Raw genomic sequence first — 17,001 nt, forward strand, 5'->3', positions numbered from 1 at the left:
AGAAGAGAATAACCCTATATTTTAACCTTTGGGTTTTTGTTCTGCCTGTCACAAAACTTTGAATGGAGGCTTTTGTACAAAGCCAGCAAAACAAAATGACCACCTGTACCTTTTTAATGGAGAACCACTTTCAGGAAGCCTTTTCAGTAGGTAAATGAGCCTTGGTTCATTATTTTTTTGGTTTAAATCTATAGACCACTTCTCCCTATAAAGCAACCGTTTCTATTAATTACTGGAAGGCCTGTGGCTTAATGAAATCTAAATAGTACCTTAGCCCTATAGTAATTGTTTATCAGTTACCTGAGCGAGCCCAATTAACCTTTCAGCAAATCAATGGGAAGTGGCTTACAGAGGATCGGCTACAGAATGTCCGTGTACTTACTTGAAACCAGGGACTTTGTATAAGCTCCGGGCATGCTGTATTAGCACTGGTGGACACAGTCAGGTAAGTATGGCTTAACAGTGAAAAGTACCTCTCCTCCTAGCCCTGCTGCCATTCACCTAATTAATTATGGGGAAGCGGGGAATTCTCTTTTATTTCTCCCCATCTCACCCCACCCGCCACATACCTGTTCTAAGCACTGGTTGAGATATCAAGCTAGTGCTTTGTATATTTTTATTTGAGGTTAGGAGAGCGCAGATCAGTCTTTATTTATATGTGCACACAAAATACGTGTGGGGTTGCATCTTCTTAATGCGCCATTGTGACTTCAAGACCTAAGGCTATCCAGGGATTCCCCGCACCAGAGTTTATTGCGTGCTTGCAGCTGTGTGCGTTCTCCATTTCATTTCCAATCCATGTGACATTACTGTCAAAGAACACCAGTCTCTATGCTTTTGCCCTGTAGATTCAGGTTTACCTGATAGGGAGATCATCTTTTTAGCTGGGGAAGCTAATAAACTCCACTTAGGGTCTCAGACTATTGGTTTCGGTGTCCTGAGGTGAGCGGATTGGTTGTTTTTTCCATGCCACTCAATCCCTTCATTTTTATTTTTCCTCGCTGTGCTCATATAGAGTGGTGCCTCGCAAGACGAATTTAATTTGTTCTGCGAGTCAATTCGTTTTGCGAAAAATTTGTCTTGTGAATCACGGTTTCCCATAGGAATGCATTGAAATTTCTTTTTTTGCCCATAGGAACGCATTAATTAAATTTCTATGCATTCCTATGGGAAACCGCGATTCGCAAGACGAATTTTTCACAAAACAAATCAGATCACAAGACACATTCGTCTTGCGAAAAATTCGTCTTGCAGGGCATTTGTCTTGCGAGGTACCACTGTAACTATTTCGAGTGCATCGTCCAGTGGTTCTCAAACTCTTTTCTCTGGGCCACACTTTCAGAATAAAAATTTGCTCGTGCCATGCGAATTTTTTATTGATAAAGAAATGTGTTGGAAAACAAAAAGAAATAACTCCTAGCAGTGCTTGGTTTTTAACATAAAACACAACTTCTTTATAATACGACAATGGGACATCCAGAACGTATAAAACTATTGTTATTTTTATTATACTGCAACAAAATGTTTAAAGGTTTCTTTAATTGTCCTTGAATCTTGCCATCCTCTCCTGCCACACCAATGTGGCACACCACAGCCTTCGAGAACCACTGACATAGCCTTATACTTTGCCTTTTGATCTGTCAGATTCGTACAGAACCTGAAAACTGCAAAAGTGTGTATCGTCGTACCTTGGTTCTCGAACAGAATGCGTTCTGGGAGTCCGTTCGACTCCTGGAACCGTTTGAAAACCAAGGTGCGACTTCTGATTGGCTGCAGGACACTCCTGCAGCCAATCAGAAGCCGCACAGGACGTTTGGCTTCCAAAAATCGTTCGAAAATCAGAACACTCACTTCCGGGCTTCGATCGTTCGGGAGCCAATTTGTTCAGGAGCCACGATGTTTGAGATCCAAGGTACGACTATACGGAAAATCTGCAATTGCCTGACTGTACTTTTGTGCACATCCTGGGTGGGGAAATTGGTTTTTTAAAGAAAAACAAGGGCAGGTATCCGCAGGCAATCCAATTAGCGAGCTCAGTTAAAGCCCTATTCGGGGATTCGCTCCATGTGAGGAACCGTCATACAGAGTGGGAGAATGGAGCTGTGCTTGCTTGCCCCCATCCCTCGCAGATTCACTCACCTGCCCACACAGCCTGTTGAGGAGGAACACCTGGAAAGAGCAGCCCTCTCTGCATGCGCTGCTCCAAATCACTGGGAAAGCCCATGAATTTTTTATTATTATTACAGTGTTACCTTGTTTCTCGAACTTAATTCGTTCCGGAAGTCAGTTTGACTCCCGAAACCATTCAAAAACCAAGCGCGGCTTCTGGTTGGCTGCAGGAGCTTCCTGTTCAAGCAGAAGCCGCGTCGGACGTTCGGCTTCCGTAAAAAGTTTGAAAACAGGAACACTTCCGGATTTTCGGCATTCGGGAGCTGATTTGTTCAACAACTAAGGTTGTTCGAGGACCAAGGTAGCACTGTATTTATTTCCTTAGATTTATAATTCCGCCTTTCTTCCGTCGTGGAACCCAAGGCAGCTTGCATTTTCTGCCCCAGTTGGTCACTCATCCAGGCACTGGTCAGATTCAGACCTGCTTAGCTTCAGCAAGGGGATGGCCCTCATGTGCTTTTGGACTCTGTGCCACATGTAGAAGGCTCCCCCACCCACCCCACAGACAATTCCTGTGCACACAAGCACCGTAGACGGCTGGCAGGCTGGTAGCCACCCCCTCTTCCCACCCCCTCTCCCTCCACTGTGTGAAGTGAATGCCCAGATGGGTCTTCAATCTAATTTGCATTGCTTCTTTTTCCAGTGTTCCGAAAGTTTACTTGTCCGTACACTAAGCGTCGCTCCGGGCCAGTGTCAGCCACCCAGAGTACTTGGCAAACCAAAGCATAAGGAAGTGCAGCTGCAATGGGGTAAGCTGGGAAGAGGAGCTTGCTTTCGTAATTGGTTTTCTCCTGTTCCAACAGCACAGGGTTTTTTTTTTGTTTTCGTTTGTTGAAAAGGTACCTGCAACTACAGTAAATAAAAGTCCATCTAACTCAGTATTGTCAACTCTACTTTGGGGGTTCAAACTGCAGCTTTTTCCCAGCCAGAGGCGGCAAGCGGTGTAGGGGGGGAGATAATATAATAATATATAAAGATAAAGGGACCCCGGACTGTTAAGTCCAGTTGCGGACGACTCTGGGGTTGCGGCGCTCATCTCGCTTTACTGGCCGAGGGAGCTGATGTTTGTCCGCAGACAGCTTTTCCATGTCATGTGGCCAGCATGACTAAGCCGCTTCTGGCAAAACCAGAGCAGCGCACAGAAACGCCGTTTACCTTCCCGCCAGAGCGGTACCTATTTATCTACTTGCACTTGACATGCTTTCGAACTGCTAGGTTGGCAGAAGCTGGGACCGAGCAACGGGAGCTCACCCCGTCGCAGGGATTCGAAACGCCAACCTTCTGATCAGCAAGCCCTAGGCGGTGTAGTTTAGACCACAGCGCCACCCGCGTCCCTCATAATAATATATAGGATTACTATATTGTAAATAATTAGTGTTAGATGTCTAAAGGGTTTCCATAGGAAATTGAGATTTTAGTAAATAAAACTGTGCAATTTGCGCACTTAATTTGTGTGCTTTAATATACAGTGGTACCTCTGGATACGCATATCTCCGGTTGTGTATCCTTCAGGATGCAAATGCGGCAAACCCAAAAGTATTTCCCCAGGTTTTGCCGCATGCGCAGAAGCGCTCTACTGCGCGCATGCGCAAAAGCAGTCCTTCCGGTTGCGGAAAGCTCGGGATCCGATCAGAGCTCTGGAACAGATCCTGTACGCAACCGGAGGTACCACTGTACTGCAGCAACAAATGCATTTGAGCTGCAGCTGAAGGACGATGGGTTTTATACAACACATTTTATAGTTCACCCTTGTTTTCAAAGCATTCATGGCCCTTCCCGCCCCCCGCCCCCATTCTGCTGGCCATTAGTTTTAACCAGAAGCTAAATGGGGAGAAAGCTCCGCTTGCTGACAAGGAAGGAATCAACCTTGCTGTGCGCTTGAGTGTGCTGTTCAGTTGGCTTGAATGCAGTTTGAGATAAAAGTGCAAGCCGCTTCGTTACCCAAAAAGAGCTGCTGTGCAGGTGTTGCAAGAGACGAAGAAAGAGAAGAAAAAAGTTCCGTTTTCTTGAAATGGAACCTTCACTGCAGACCTATTCTCACAATAGTCATGGACTGGCCTTATCTTCAATAGTGGTGGAGGGAAGGCTCTTCCTTTCGCCCCATCGCTACTGCTGGGACATCTTTCTGCAACAGCTCTGTGGTTGCAGGGAAATTCAGGAACACAAGGTTCCGGGCAATCAGGACACCTGGGTACAAGGGTGGGGGAACCTGACGGTGAGGTAAGGTTAAAAGGGTAGCCTTACTGTTTATCTCCCGCTTGGACTACTGCAATGAGCTCTACGTGGGGCTACCTTTGAAGGTGACCCGGAAACTACAACTAATCCAGAATGCGGCAGCCAGACTGGTGGCTGGGAGTGGCTGCCGAGACCATATAACACCGGTCCTGAGAGACCTACCTTGGCTCCCAGTACGTTTCCGAGCACAATTCAAAGTGTTGGTGCTGACCTTTAAAGCCCTAAATGGCCTCAGTCCAGTATACCTGAAGGAGCGTCTCCACCCCCATCGTTCAGCCCAGACACTGAGGTCCAGCGCCAAGGGCCTTCTGGCGGTTCCCTCATTGCGGGAAGTGAGGTTACAGAGAATCAGGCAGAGGGCCTTCTCGGTAGTGGCGCCCACCCTGTGGAACGCACTCCCATCAGAAGTCAAGGAAATAAACAACTGAAAGCAGCCCTGTCTAATCCCTTTTTTAAGCCGTCCAAGTTGGTTACCTGCACCACATTGCATCCTGTGGATTATCTGTTTTAGCTATTGCTCTTATCAGAGGAGTTAGTGAAAATTCGCCACCGCCACTCAAAAAAGGGGTGGGGGGTGCTGTGTGCTTCCTGGCACAATGCGGGAATATGATACTGTTACGTCAATATGTGGGCAGGAATTAATAAACCAACAGCTAATGGATAATGGGGAAGGAAGACAAAAATTAATAATTGTAGATTGAATATAAGGAATGAAAGGTGAATTGATATAGAATATCAGATAAGAACATTGGCAGGATTATTGTAATAACCTGCAGTTTTATAAGAGTATATATTTAAAGTAGATGAATAAGTCAGTTTGGTAAATTAAGTTAATTTGGGTATGCAGAAGATATTAAAAATAAATTTAATGAACCGCAGAAATGATTGTAAAATTTGTGAAATGTACAAACTTGAAAAGCATAAATACAAATGTGGGGACACATCTTGGACGAAGAATGGGAAGTCAGCTTTGGTGGGGTTATTAAATTTGATGTAATTTGGCATTGATTTGTTTTAAAAATTGGAAAACTAATATTATTTGGGGGGACACACACACACACACACCAGCTTAATACAGCTTCTGGAGGATGCCCTTCTTTACTTTGAGGCTTTTGACACTTATTATTTTAGGACCCACCTTATTTTTATGGTTGTAAGTTGTTTAAAACCTTTTCCCTTGTTGTGTTTTACTATTGTGACCCACCCTGGGACCTTAGGGTGAAGGGCGGGTGATGAATAAATATTAAGAATATAGTAATTATTATAATGTCTTTTTTTATCCAGACGCTCCTCCTGTGTCAGACAGCAGTTGTCACATCTCGGCATACAGTGTAGAAATGACTGGCCCCAAAGAGGCGACATCAGAGGTGTATCATGGTCCGGGTCTCGAGTGCACGGTCGACAATCTCTTGCCTGGGACAACCTATCACTTCAGAGTGAGGGCCCTGAATGACGGAGGGGTAAGCCCAAGCGTTGGAATGAGTCCATGGGGAAACCATTGGGTTGAAATTGCAGCTCTGATCAGAAGCTTGTGAAGAAGAAGAAGCATTTGGATTTGATATCCCGCTTTATCACTCCCCTTAAGGGGTCTCAAAGCGGCTAACATTCTCCTTTCCCTTCCTCCCCCACAACAAACACTCTGTGAGGTGTGTGAGGCTGAGAGACTTCAGAGAAGTGTGACTTAGCCTAAGGTCACCCAGCAGGAGCGGAGATGCGAACCCGGTTCACCAGATTACGAGTCCACCGCTCTTAACCACTACACCACACATTGTGACAATATTCCTATTTATTTATTACATTGCAAGGCCTACCTTCAAGGAGCTTAATGTGCCCCTCCCTTTTTTATTCTTAACAACTCTGTGTGAGGTAGGTCAGGCTGAGAGGTACTGACCAGTCCAAGGTCTCTGACCTAGACCCTGCAATAATCATGAGGTCCTTCTTTGTGTGCCTCTTCCACCAGAGGTCTGGGGGGGGGGCAACATGAGAATGGGCCTTTTCTGCAGTGGCTCCCTGTTTGTAGAAGACTCCCCAGGGAGATTTGTCTAACGCCTGGATTATACATCTTTAGGCACCAGACGAAGCGCTCCTCTTCAACCAGGCCTTTGGCTGGAATTATTTGGTGGAGGGGATCCACGATGGTTAAAATGGTGCTGTTTAAAGTTTAAACAGATGGCGTGGATATGACCCATGTCTCCCTGGTCCTTTCCCTCAGTGATTGAATGTAGGGTTGTACACCACAAAGCCATACTCAAGAGTAGGCTTACTGGCATCAATAGTCAACGCCAGTTTCAGTGGGCCTACCCTGAGTGTGACTTAGTTGAGTACAACCCAACTTATGCAACAGGCTACAAGCTAGTTTCTTTCCTTGACTGTAGGCTAGGCTTCTGGGATGCCACACTGAATGTTCAAGAGCATTATATCTGTGGAGAAGGAGGGTTCGCTAGCAATCCTGAGGTACTTGCTATGAAGGATGGGAGACTTGATTTTAGCCAGGAGGGAAAGAAATCCTCTTATTGGGCCAAGAGGTTGTTTTGTGAACGGATATGGCTTTTGAAGTGTGGGGAGGAAAATGAAGAGAAATGTCAATCAAGATCCTTCATTTAAATATACTAACAAATAATATGTGTGGTTTATATTGTGTAATAATATATATGTTTTATTTTCCTTCCTTTAGTATGGGACGTATTCCGAAGCCACAATACTCACAACCGCTGCTGGGCCCCCCGGGCAGTGCAGAGCACCTTCCATTGCCTTCATTTCCGATACAAGTGTACTTGTTAGCTGGGAGGTAAGAGGGGCGTTTTTTAAGTATCGTAATTTTCAGTTTGCAGCTCCCACCTAGGGCTTATCCACACTTAACCTTTCCAGGCACGGGTCTGCACTGTTTGGGTGTTGTTGTTGCTGTTTTTGCCCCTGAGCTTTCCCCATGTTAAAGCCACTCTTTAGCACTCATTCGGAACAAACGTGAATTTGAGTTTTCTGCAGATTGCTGTTTGCTCCGTATGCAGAGTTTGAAAGTTTGAAATAAACGAGTGCAGGTTGTGTAATGATCACAATACATAGCCTTTCATTCCTCGAGAAAACAATAATTTAGCAGACTGAATCTTAAACCACTACTGTATTCCGAAAGCCTAAATGTGTGATTGTAGAATCCTTTCCTGGCTGGAGTTTTGTCTATCTCCTTAGCCCCTTTTTTTAATGCGTCCTCCTCAGCATCCCCGCCTGGCAATGTGACCCAGATGTGTAAGACTAACCCCTTTCTCCTTGGCTGAAGCCAAAAGGGCCTGAGGTTTGCCTCACTCTTCTTCCTCCATAGAAGCCAACTTCTAAGAGCCCTTTTTGTTTTTACCGAATCACTATTTAACTCTTCCTTTCCCTTAGAAACCCAAAGCAGACTGAGAACCGAGCCTGCCCCCCCCCCCAAAAAAACCCACAATTCTGGATGGCTTAACTTTCTGTTCCTCAGCATTTCATATCTTGATTAGGTCTCAGCTTCCTGCTGATTTCCTCTCAGTGGAATTCCGCTCATTCCTGATTTTTAAAATCTGCACTGAAACGCAGCTAGAACAGCACTGCTGGAGACCGCCAGTGCTAAGAAAAAAAGGTTTAAATCAGGATGGACCTCCATTCTTGAGACTCTTAGCCCCTGCTCAGCCACACACCCAGGCACAATTTAAATGATCTCAGTTTTGTTTTTTAAGCACTTTCCTTCCTTGTTAACCTGTGTTAAGACCATTTTAGGCTCAGATTTGACCCAACAGGCGTGTGTTTGTGTTTCAGAGTCCTGAGAGCTTTGGTGCTGACATCTCAGAATACAGACTGGAGTGGGGAGAAGACGCAGAGTCCTTAGAACTCGCCTACAGTGGCACAGGCAACTCCTTTGAAATCAGCCAGTTATCAGCCGCAGCTCACTATTTCTGTAGGCTACAGGTAAATCGAGACGCTTAACTTTAGGATCATGAAGAGGGTTTTATTTGTATTGCTGCCGGGAGGTAACCTCCTTTCTTCTTTATGCGAGTGTATAATAATGTGGGTTTTTTGCGAACAAGTTAGGATCTAGGTAGAATTAAAATGGAATTTTAGTTCCAAATACTACAAGCTTTAGTTCTATGGATAATTGCAGGTCTGTAAGGTCATCGAAACCAGAGCCGGCCCAGCCATTAGGCAGAGTGAGGCTGCTGCTTCAGGCGGCAGAAGCATATATCTCTATTCACCGAAAGGCCTTGGGTGTAAGTAGCACTTGATGTAATGCAATGAATGTTTCACTCCACAGGCAATAAACCAGGCAGGAGCAGGACCTTACAGTGACCTGGTGACCTGTACAGCCCCAGCGTCAGTCCCTGATGCCGTGACCACTCTCTGTGTATCCGATGATGAGCACTTGGATGCCTCTCCAATTTCACCCTTTGTGTGCCTTGTATTGAACTGGGATGAACCGTGCAATAATGGGTCTGAGATTATTTCTTACAACGTCGACCTCGGCGATGTTATTATCCCGGTGGGGAACGTCACAAGTTACGTCGTTAGCGACCTGCTTCCAGAAACCACATTCCGGTAAGTGCGGGTTTAAAACTGCAGCCGTTTTTGGTCCGGTGGGCGCATTTTGAATTTTGAGAAAGTGCTGTTGTTGGGTGCCAGTCACAAAATGGCTGCCAGAGGGGACATGGCATAACACAACATTTTAAGAAAGCACATTCATTGCTGCTTCCCCCTTGTGTTGTGTTGTGTTGTATTATGTCACTGCTTCTTTATGCAAAACCTTTTGGTCTGAACATCCCCCAGAGCAATGAACAACATATTAATGCAACACAATAAACAAAACAACCAAGCAATCCAAATAGTTTAACATAGCAAAATCATTGTCACGTCAAGTGATTGACAGGCACAACAAACACACATCCAACACACACAAAGAGCTCGCAGGACAGGGATAGACAACCTGGGAGTAGCATTGCCCACAAGCCCCTCTCACTTGTAGCTACCGTGTTTCTCATATTATAAGACATGTCTTATATTTATTTTTTCCTCAAAAAAACAACACTATGGCTTATTTTCAAGGGATGTCTTATTTTTTTCCTCCTCCTCCTGCCGCGGCCAGCATTGCTGCTGCGCCTATCACTATGTCTTATTTTCGGGGTATGGCTTATATTCCTTGAATGCTTAAAAATCCTGCTATGGCTTATTTTATGGGTATGTCTTAAAATATGAGAAACAGGGTACCCATGCTTAAGATTGTGGGAGCGTTTCATGGAAGCCCTGGGTCAGTCTGTTTACTATCATCATTCACTCAGGGTTTTGACCTTCTTTTTGGTCTTTAGATGTTTGGAAACTATGATAGCTGTTCCAGCATTGCTGTGCAAATGAGAACAGATTGAACTAATTATAGCGTACATCCTAAATATGGGAAACAATTAAAGGTTTTGCTGCACGGTGCAGTGTGCTCATTTTTCAGATTTGGGGCAGTCATTATTAAGTGTGCATATTAGCTCTGTTAATGTATCTTTGTGGATAAATAAGTGGCTTAGCTGATAATTATTATGATTCTTCTTCTTTTTTCTTCCCCTGTGGACTTCTGAGAAATTATTTTAATTTAGGAATGAATGTCGGTAAAAGGTCGGCCGGCGAATGTTAATTCTAAGATTGCTCAAAGCTGCCCCATCCTCGGGCCTCTTTCTAATGGCTCTTCAATCCAAATTATCTCTAATAATGGCAAGGGACAGGGAAATGCACACTGAATTTTATTATTAGTTATTGCCTGCTAGGTGCTCACAGGGTGCTTCATGGCCATTAGGGGACCATTAGTATCAGCCCCATAAAACGGGGAACAGAGGCTTAGGGGAATTATTTACCCAATGTCATTCATAAGAACATAAGAGGACAGGGCGAGTGACCCATCTAGTCCAGCATGCCGTTCTCACAGTGGCCAACCAGATTCCCACGGAAAGCCTGCAGGCAGGACCAGAATTGGGGCATTGTCCATTTGTGGCTACTGCTACACAACACCCACTCAAGAGAATGGCAGCTGTATGGGGTGAATGCCGAAAAGAAAGGTTGTGTTAAGCATTTATCGCAGAGATTACACGGTGCAAAGAAATCTGGGGGGAGATGCTAGACTAGATGAACCTTTGTCCAGCAAGCCTCTTAATATTATTATGAAGAAATAGCTCCTGAAGATGGGTCAGCAGTAACTCTCAAGGTGCCAGTGAAATCAACTCTTTATTCAAATAAATAAAACAGCTCAGGTCTAGTGAGCACAGCAACTCTTGCCCCTATGTCTATGAGGTGATCGTGGGGACTGAAGATCTCCGCCTTCTCCAAGTCTCCTCCTTCCCTGAGTCTTTCTCAAGCAGCCTGAGACTTTGTCGCCTTGTCTGTCCCTGCTCCGACCTCTTCAGACCTCGTTTGGTTCTGAGAGACCAGCAGGGAGGGGAGCAGGAGAGCAGACCCCCCCCTGGCTTCTTCAGCAGCCTGCCTCTGCTCTGCCTCTTGGGCCCTCTCTTCTCCAGCCTCCACATCTGCCTCTGATTCTGGGCTTCTCTCTGCCACAGCCTGCTCCTGCTCACTAAACCCTGTTACCTCTTCAGCTTCCGACACCTCCTCCTCCCAGTCTGCTCCCTCTTCTCCCTCTGACCACTCATCATTGTCCCTCCACCAGTCCCCTGGTTCGGAGCCTTTCTTCCTTAGCTCATGCCTCCCTTCACTCCTCTGCTTCCAGCCAGTCCATGAAACTTACAATGCTGGACTGGTCATTTCTTGCTCCAGGATTTGGGTGATTAATGGCACAAGCAGTATATACACAGCCCTGTTCCATGATGCTAATCTTTAAAACTTTCTGCCTTACATTCTGTAGGCGAATTGCTATGATGAGGTCATCCTGCAATTTCTTTTTCAAAAAATTGTTTTCTTTGAAATGTATTTTCCCCCTTAAATACTTAAAAATAAACCAAAACTTGCTGATATTTTAAGGAATATGCTTGTCTCTTTTGTTTCAAATCAGGGGTCAGCAAACCTTTTCAGCAGGGGGCCAGTCCACTGTCCCTCAGACCTTGTGGGGGGCCGGACTATATTTTTTTTTGGGGGGGGGGAATGAACAAATTCCTAACATAACCCAGAGATGCATTTTAAATAAAAGGACACATTCTATTCATGTAAAAACACACTGATTCTCAGACCGGCCATGGGCCGGCTTTAGAAGGCGATTGGACCGGATCTGGACCCCGGACCTTAGTTTGCCTACCCATGTTTCAAATGAACAACAAACTTAAAAGCATTAACTAGGTATTCTGATTGAAAAGACTGCTGCACTTGATCTGTCTGGTGAGAAACATAAGAGATTATTGTCCAGACAGAAGCAATGACCCAGGACAGGACATTTGTATCTTTTTAATGTTCTCCATCAGCTTTATGTTTGCAAGTCCAGAAGGGAGCTGTGGGTGTCCTTCAAGGAATGATGACCAAACCTTGGGTGCTCTGTTGAAATCATAAAGGATGTCATTTTAAATCGCGAATGTAACATTTAGCAAAGGCTGCTGCAAAATTGTTCTGTGTTGCTTGTCTTTGTAGCCACCGCAGCAACTTTAGCTCCTTCTCCATCATTCTTATTATCACTTACGTAATTTTTATACTGCTTCATATTTCAAAGCGACATTATGCTTTTATCTTGCATCTTTGCAACTGCTGCTTCCCGCATTGTTTTTGCTGCAATTGTGGCACCAAAGTGACCTCTTTGGGGTGCAAGCCTAGGCAGAATGTATGGAGGTCCCAGGTTGCCCAGACGACAAGGCCCCCCTCTTGGTATCATTGATGTGGGCCAGAGGAAAGCAGAGCAATACATTTGGCACCACGTTCATTCAAGATTAGTTATACTCATAGTAGATTCATTGAAAGTCCATCCGTCGATTTCAGTGAGTCTACTCTGAATATAATTGGATATCACCCATAATTTCCTCTGCACTTACCATTTTACAATAGTTTACTCAGTGTGCTTTTGATTCATTTATTTATTTGATAATTTCTGTCCCATCCTTCAAATACGTTCCCCAGGACACATCACAAAACCACCACAAAGACAATAGGATATAAACTTAATGCAAAAAGCTAAAACAGCATTTACAATGCAAATCATGGTTTAAACTGCTCTTTTAAAGGCTCGTGAAGTAAAGCAGTTTTTGCCTGGTTTGGAAAAAAATAAGTCGGTGGCTATATTTGCATGTCGTGATAAACCATGGTTCATCATGACAAGAACAAATTCAGGCATACTTTGGGCTCTTGTCTCTTCCAGTGTGACTGTAAGGATGATTTTGAGGCTTGTACTTCCTTTTTCTAATTAAACAACAACAATTCATGTCACTTAAACCTCTCAAACGGTGCTAAATCTTAATTAGGCCATGTCTGAAAGAAGCAAACTCAGTCCATAGAAGGCGGCTTGCTTTAACAAACCATAGTTAAAATTACCCAGAGATGGAAAGTGCAGCAGAGGAGTGTGCAAACCCAAAACTTGCCCAGCCTTACTCCTGTCACAATAAACCATAGCTTCTGCATGGCATCACAATGCAGCCAATAGGTCTGAAATATGACAAGGACTTGCAGTACATGGGAAATTGACCTCCATTTTTTCATTTCAGACTGACATCCAGTAAATGTAGTTAAATCTTGCTCACATGCCGACTTGAGATTTCAACTGATTTTGTGTATCCAATGAATAGCCAAGTCCTTTATATTTACAGGAGTCCTGTTGAGCCATTAGCATTTTGAGTTAGCCACACACAAGTAATGGCCTGTTAAAAATTATTTGGAAAGCGGTATGACCTTGTCATTGCAAAAAGACATGCAGCTTTTCTGTATGAGTCGATGCTTCTTGTGTTATTTAAAGAAGGAAATGGTCCAACTGGGCAATTCATCACTTACACCAGGAACTTTGGTTTTTATATTTCCCAATATGCAAAGCATTGGGCCAAGTCAGCCAGCCAGAAAATTGATAGTTCTGGTTCTGGCTGAGCTGCTTGGCAATTGGGTTCTCATAAATAACGTTAACCGCTGGTTAATGGGTCTGATGAAGATGAAATATTTGATTTTGTGCCCCAATGTGGTTAGACCTTTCCGGCATCATTGCATTAATTGTTTGCGCAGAGACAGCCAAAACGTTGTGCTACCTGAGGCAAAATCATCCGAATCACTTGCCCCATGATAAACATGCAAATCAGATAATTAACAGTTCACTCCCCTGTCATGGTACCTCAAAATTTTCTATCTTGAGATTGCATAATGCAGAGATTGCCATCTATGCTGGTGACACTCGTTTAATTTTGGGAGGAGCGTCTTGGAATTTATTTTATACATATATATAAATTTCTTTTTTGCTGGTACCCACAGCAGCGCCTCAAAAATTGAAATGCCCTTGTTATTTGGAAGAGGTTGGTGTGCCCTGATGCAGACCATGGAAGTTTCTGTTGCTCCAACCCCATCTGCACCATGGCCAAATGGCTAGTTTCATTTACCAGTAACTCTGCTCCTGCTCTCATATATTTTCGAAGAACAGTTTCTGTCAACCTGACTTAATGCAAAAATACATTACAAAGTGCTCTCCTTGACTTTAATATAGCCCCATGTTAAACCTTTTCACCAATACACATTTAGACATTCTCATTTCAGTGTCAATTAAGCCATTATACTTCACCTTTTCTGCATCAAGTGAGGGCCAGAAAGAAAACTGATAGGCTCAAAACCAGCTTTTAACGTACAGTGGTACCTCGGTTTAAGTACACAATTGGTTCCGGAAGTCTGTACTTAACCTGAAGCGAACCTTCCCATTGATTGTAATGGAAAGTGGATTAATCCGTTCCAGACGGTCTGTGGAGTACTTAAACTGAAGCGTACTTAACCTGAAGCGAACTTTCCCATTGAAAGTAATTGGAAAGTGGATTAATCCGTTCCAGACGGGTCCGTGGAGTACTTAAACTGAAGCGTACTTAACCTGAAGTGAAGTTTCCCGTTGAAAGTAATTGGAAAGTGGATTAATCCGTTCCAGACAGGTCCGTGGAGTACTTAAACTGAAAGTACTCAAACCAAAGCGTACTTAAACCGAGGTATGACTGTAATTCTTTTTTCTCTTCCACCCCAAACCCCTTGGCTGCTTTCCTACCATAGGATCCGGGTTCAGGCTGTAAATGGCATCGGAGCGGGACCTTTTAGCCACTCGATTAAGGCCAAGACCAGGCCTCTGCCGCCCTTACCTCCTCGGCTAGAGTGCACTGCAGCGGGTCCTCAGAGTCTGAAGTTGAAGTGGGGAGAGAGCAGCTCCAAACAGCACACTGCCGATGACATGCTGTACATCTTGCAGATTGAGGACAAGAACAAGAGGTAAGAAGAGGAAAGAGGGTGAGGCCCGGTTGACACCCGTCTTCTGATCTGCAGCTTTCTGTAGGCACTGAAGTCAGGAAAGAGGTGCTTCACTCATTCTGCTTAGAGGTGCTGGTGTGGCAAGAGTTTTATTTTGGCCAAGCCAAAAAGGGGGGGTCCTAGTCTAGGTTAAAATGCAGTTTTAAGTGATAGGGTGGGAAAGTGGAAATGGGTTCAAAACCATTAGTGACCTTGCTGAAAACAGTTGCCGGGATTCACCACTGGCAAATGGAATATAGGTGCTTCCCCAAAGTACATGTTGCATTCAGACGGATGTTTAGTTGCTGCTAGATTTGCTGCTGCCCTCCATGTTTGTAGCAGTAATCTTCTTACAGCAGAATCATGATTTATTTGCACGTTGTCTAATCAAGCGATTTCCAAGAATATGCTGCTAGATTTTCAGAGGGGATCAGCTTGCCACCTCGAGTCCCACAATTTTAGCTGTACTGGCCCATTAGTCGCTCTAAGGAGACTGGCGGGAACGGTTCTGTCTCATGCTTATTGCCTGCAATTCTTTCCTTATAAAGCTGCATAATGATAAAAGTGCCTTGAGCAACATATGAGAGCCCCACATTTATAGCAATCATGTCACCCTTTATGAATGTAAGACACCAGTTGGATTGTGCTCCTTGAAAGATGGCTGGATTTGTCGTTTCTTGATCCGTTTAAGAAGCAGAAAATGAATAATTCATAGCATAGTTTTGAATCGCCATATAAGCAATGCTTGGGGCAAACATATCTTGTTACTCATTGGCCTAAGTACTTCCCTTAGCCAAGCGTTAACTAGGTCGCACCATCCCCAAAAGGATGTGCTTATTATCTTACAGTAAACAGAGTATCTCGCTTCACTGGGCTCCCTGATCTGGACCAGAACTATACAGCCAGACGTGAAAAACATTAAATAGCTGGGTTTGAATAGGATTGGGGTAGAGGGAGGAGAGTGAACAAATTGTAGTAATTTGTTCTAATGGGTTTAATTCAACCTTATTAGAACCAGCTTCATCAAGCCACATGTTGCATTCATCGGGAAAGGTCAGAAATGTTGTTTGAGCTCTTCCCATGCCACGTAAATGACATATGAGCAACTGCTCTGGAGTTGTTTTGTAATATAATGCCCATTGCTCACCTCTTCCCACCTCTGATGCTGGTGTTTGTCTCAAATGACTTTTTTGAGATTCACTTTGGGAAGCAAGCAATATGCAGACTTGGTCAGAAATCTCAGTTTTTGATTTAGATTCATTTCAAAATGTAGCTGTCATGACCGGACATGTTTGCCCTGGCTTTTTCTTTTTCTTCGAAGAAATTGTTCCTGCTTCTGTTGTAATTGCTTCACTTTGTTCATTTGCCTGCTGTGGAAAGAACTAAGCGATTCTAATTCAGAGTCAGTTACATTGAAACCATGATTGATCTTATTATGTCACATGTTTATTTAGGATGTCATTTCCAGAGTTTAAGGAAGCTCACAAATCATAAGTATAGCATCACTGTTAAAATAAAAAATGTGCATATTTTTTATTTTATTTTTTTTAAAAAAATTTATTTGCCTGGGACTTTAATGTTGATTTTATTTTTTTAATGGTGTTTCAGAATGTGTCAGTTTTATTTTAGTTTCATACTGCTCTTTTGATATTTTATTTTTAAAAGATTTTTGTTGTATGAACTATAATTTATACTTGGTTTCTAAATTTGCTGGCAGTATATATATATATATGAAGAAACCTAACCACAGTAAAAGTAGAACGAGCATTTAGGAATAAAATCCTAATAGGATTTCCATGCATTTCTGAGATTTCCATCCCCCCCCCCCCCCGGGCTTATTTCATTTATTTTTATTTACTGCGTTTCATATATTCCACTTTTCTGGTAGTGTGTATTTGGTTATATGGAGAAGAGTGAAGGAGCCCTCATCCTAACTGCAGAGAATCAAGAAGCTGCTTTAACCTCACTGCATTCACATTGCCTTTTGAATCACTTAGAACAATATAATCTTAGTATTGCACCGGTACCCGAAGGATCATCTAGTCCAACCCCCCTGCGATGCAGGAAGACAAATTTGTTGGTATGAAGACAAGCCCATGGTTTGGTTGGACCAATGCCAACCCATTGCCACTGCATCTGAACTGGCCCAGTATGTTAGCCTTGAAATGATGCTCTGGGTATAAGCAGTTTGTACGTAAAGCTGTAAACAGACCCCACAAA

The 17,001-nt window shown here is 43.8% G+C and overlaps 1 protein-coding gene across 2 annotated transcripts in view; it reads left to right on the forward strand.

Annotated features, from left to right (window-relative positions):
* The window catches only part of FNDC3B (fibronectin type III domain containing 3B), a 258,662-nt gene that overhangs the window by 218,996 nt on the left and 22,665 nt on the right, over positions 1-17,001 (forward strand). For both annotated transcript variants that reach the window (XM_035132789.3, XM_060274365.2), the window contains exons 17-23: positions 327-445; positions 2,813-2,918; positions 5,689-5,864; positions 7,079-7,192; positions 8,185-8,334; positions 8,678-8,958; positions 14,551-14,763. In XM_035132789.3, coding sequence (XP_034988680.1) covers positions 327-445; positions 2,813-2,918; positions 5,689-5,864; positions 7,079-7,192; positions 8,185-8,334; positions 8,678-8,958; positions 14,551-14,763 — 1,159 coding nt within the window. The remainder of the gene's footprint in view (positions 1-326; positions 446-2,812; positions 2,919-5,688; positions 5,865-7,078; positions 7,193-8,184; positions 8,335-8,677; positions 8,959-14,550; positions 14,764-17,001) is intronic.

Source organism: Zootoca vivipara, chromosome 5 (assembly GCF_965207765.1).
Source record: "Zootoca vivipara chromosome 5, rZooViv2.hap1.1, whole genome shotgun sequence".
Taxonomy (NCBI): Eukaryota; Metazoa; Chordata; class Lepidosauria; order Squamata; family Lacertidae; genus Zootoca; species Zootoca vivipara.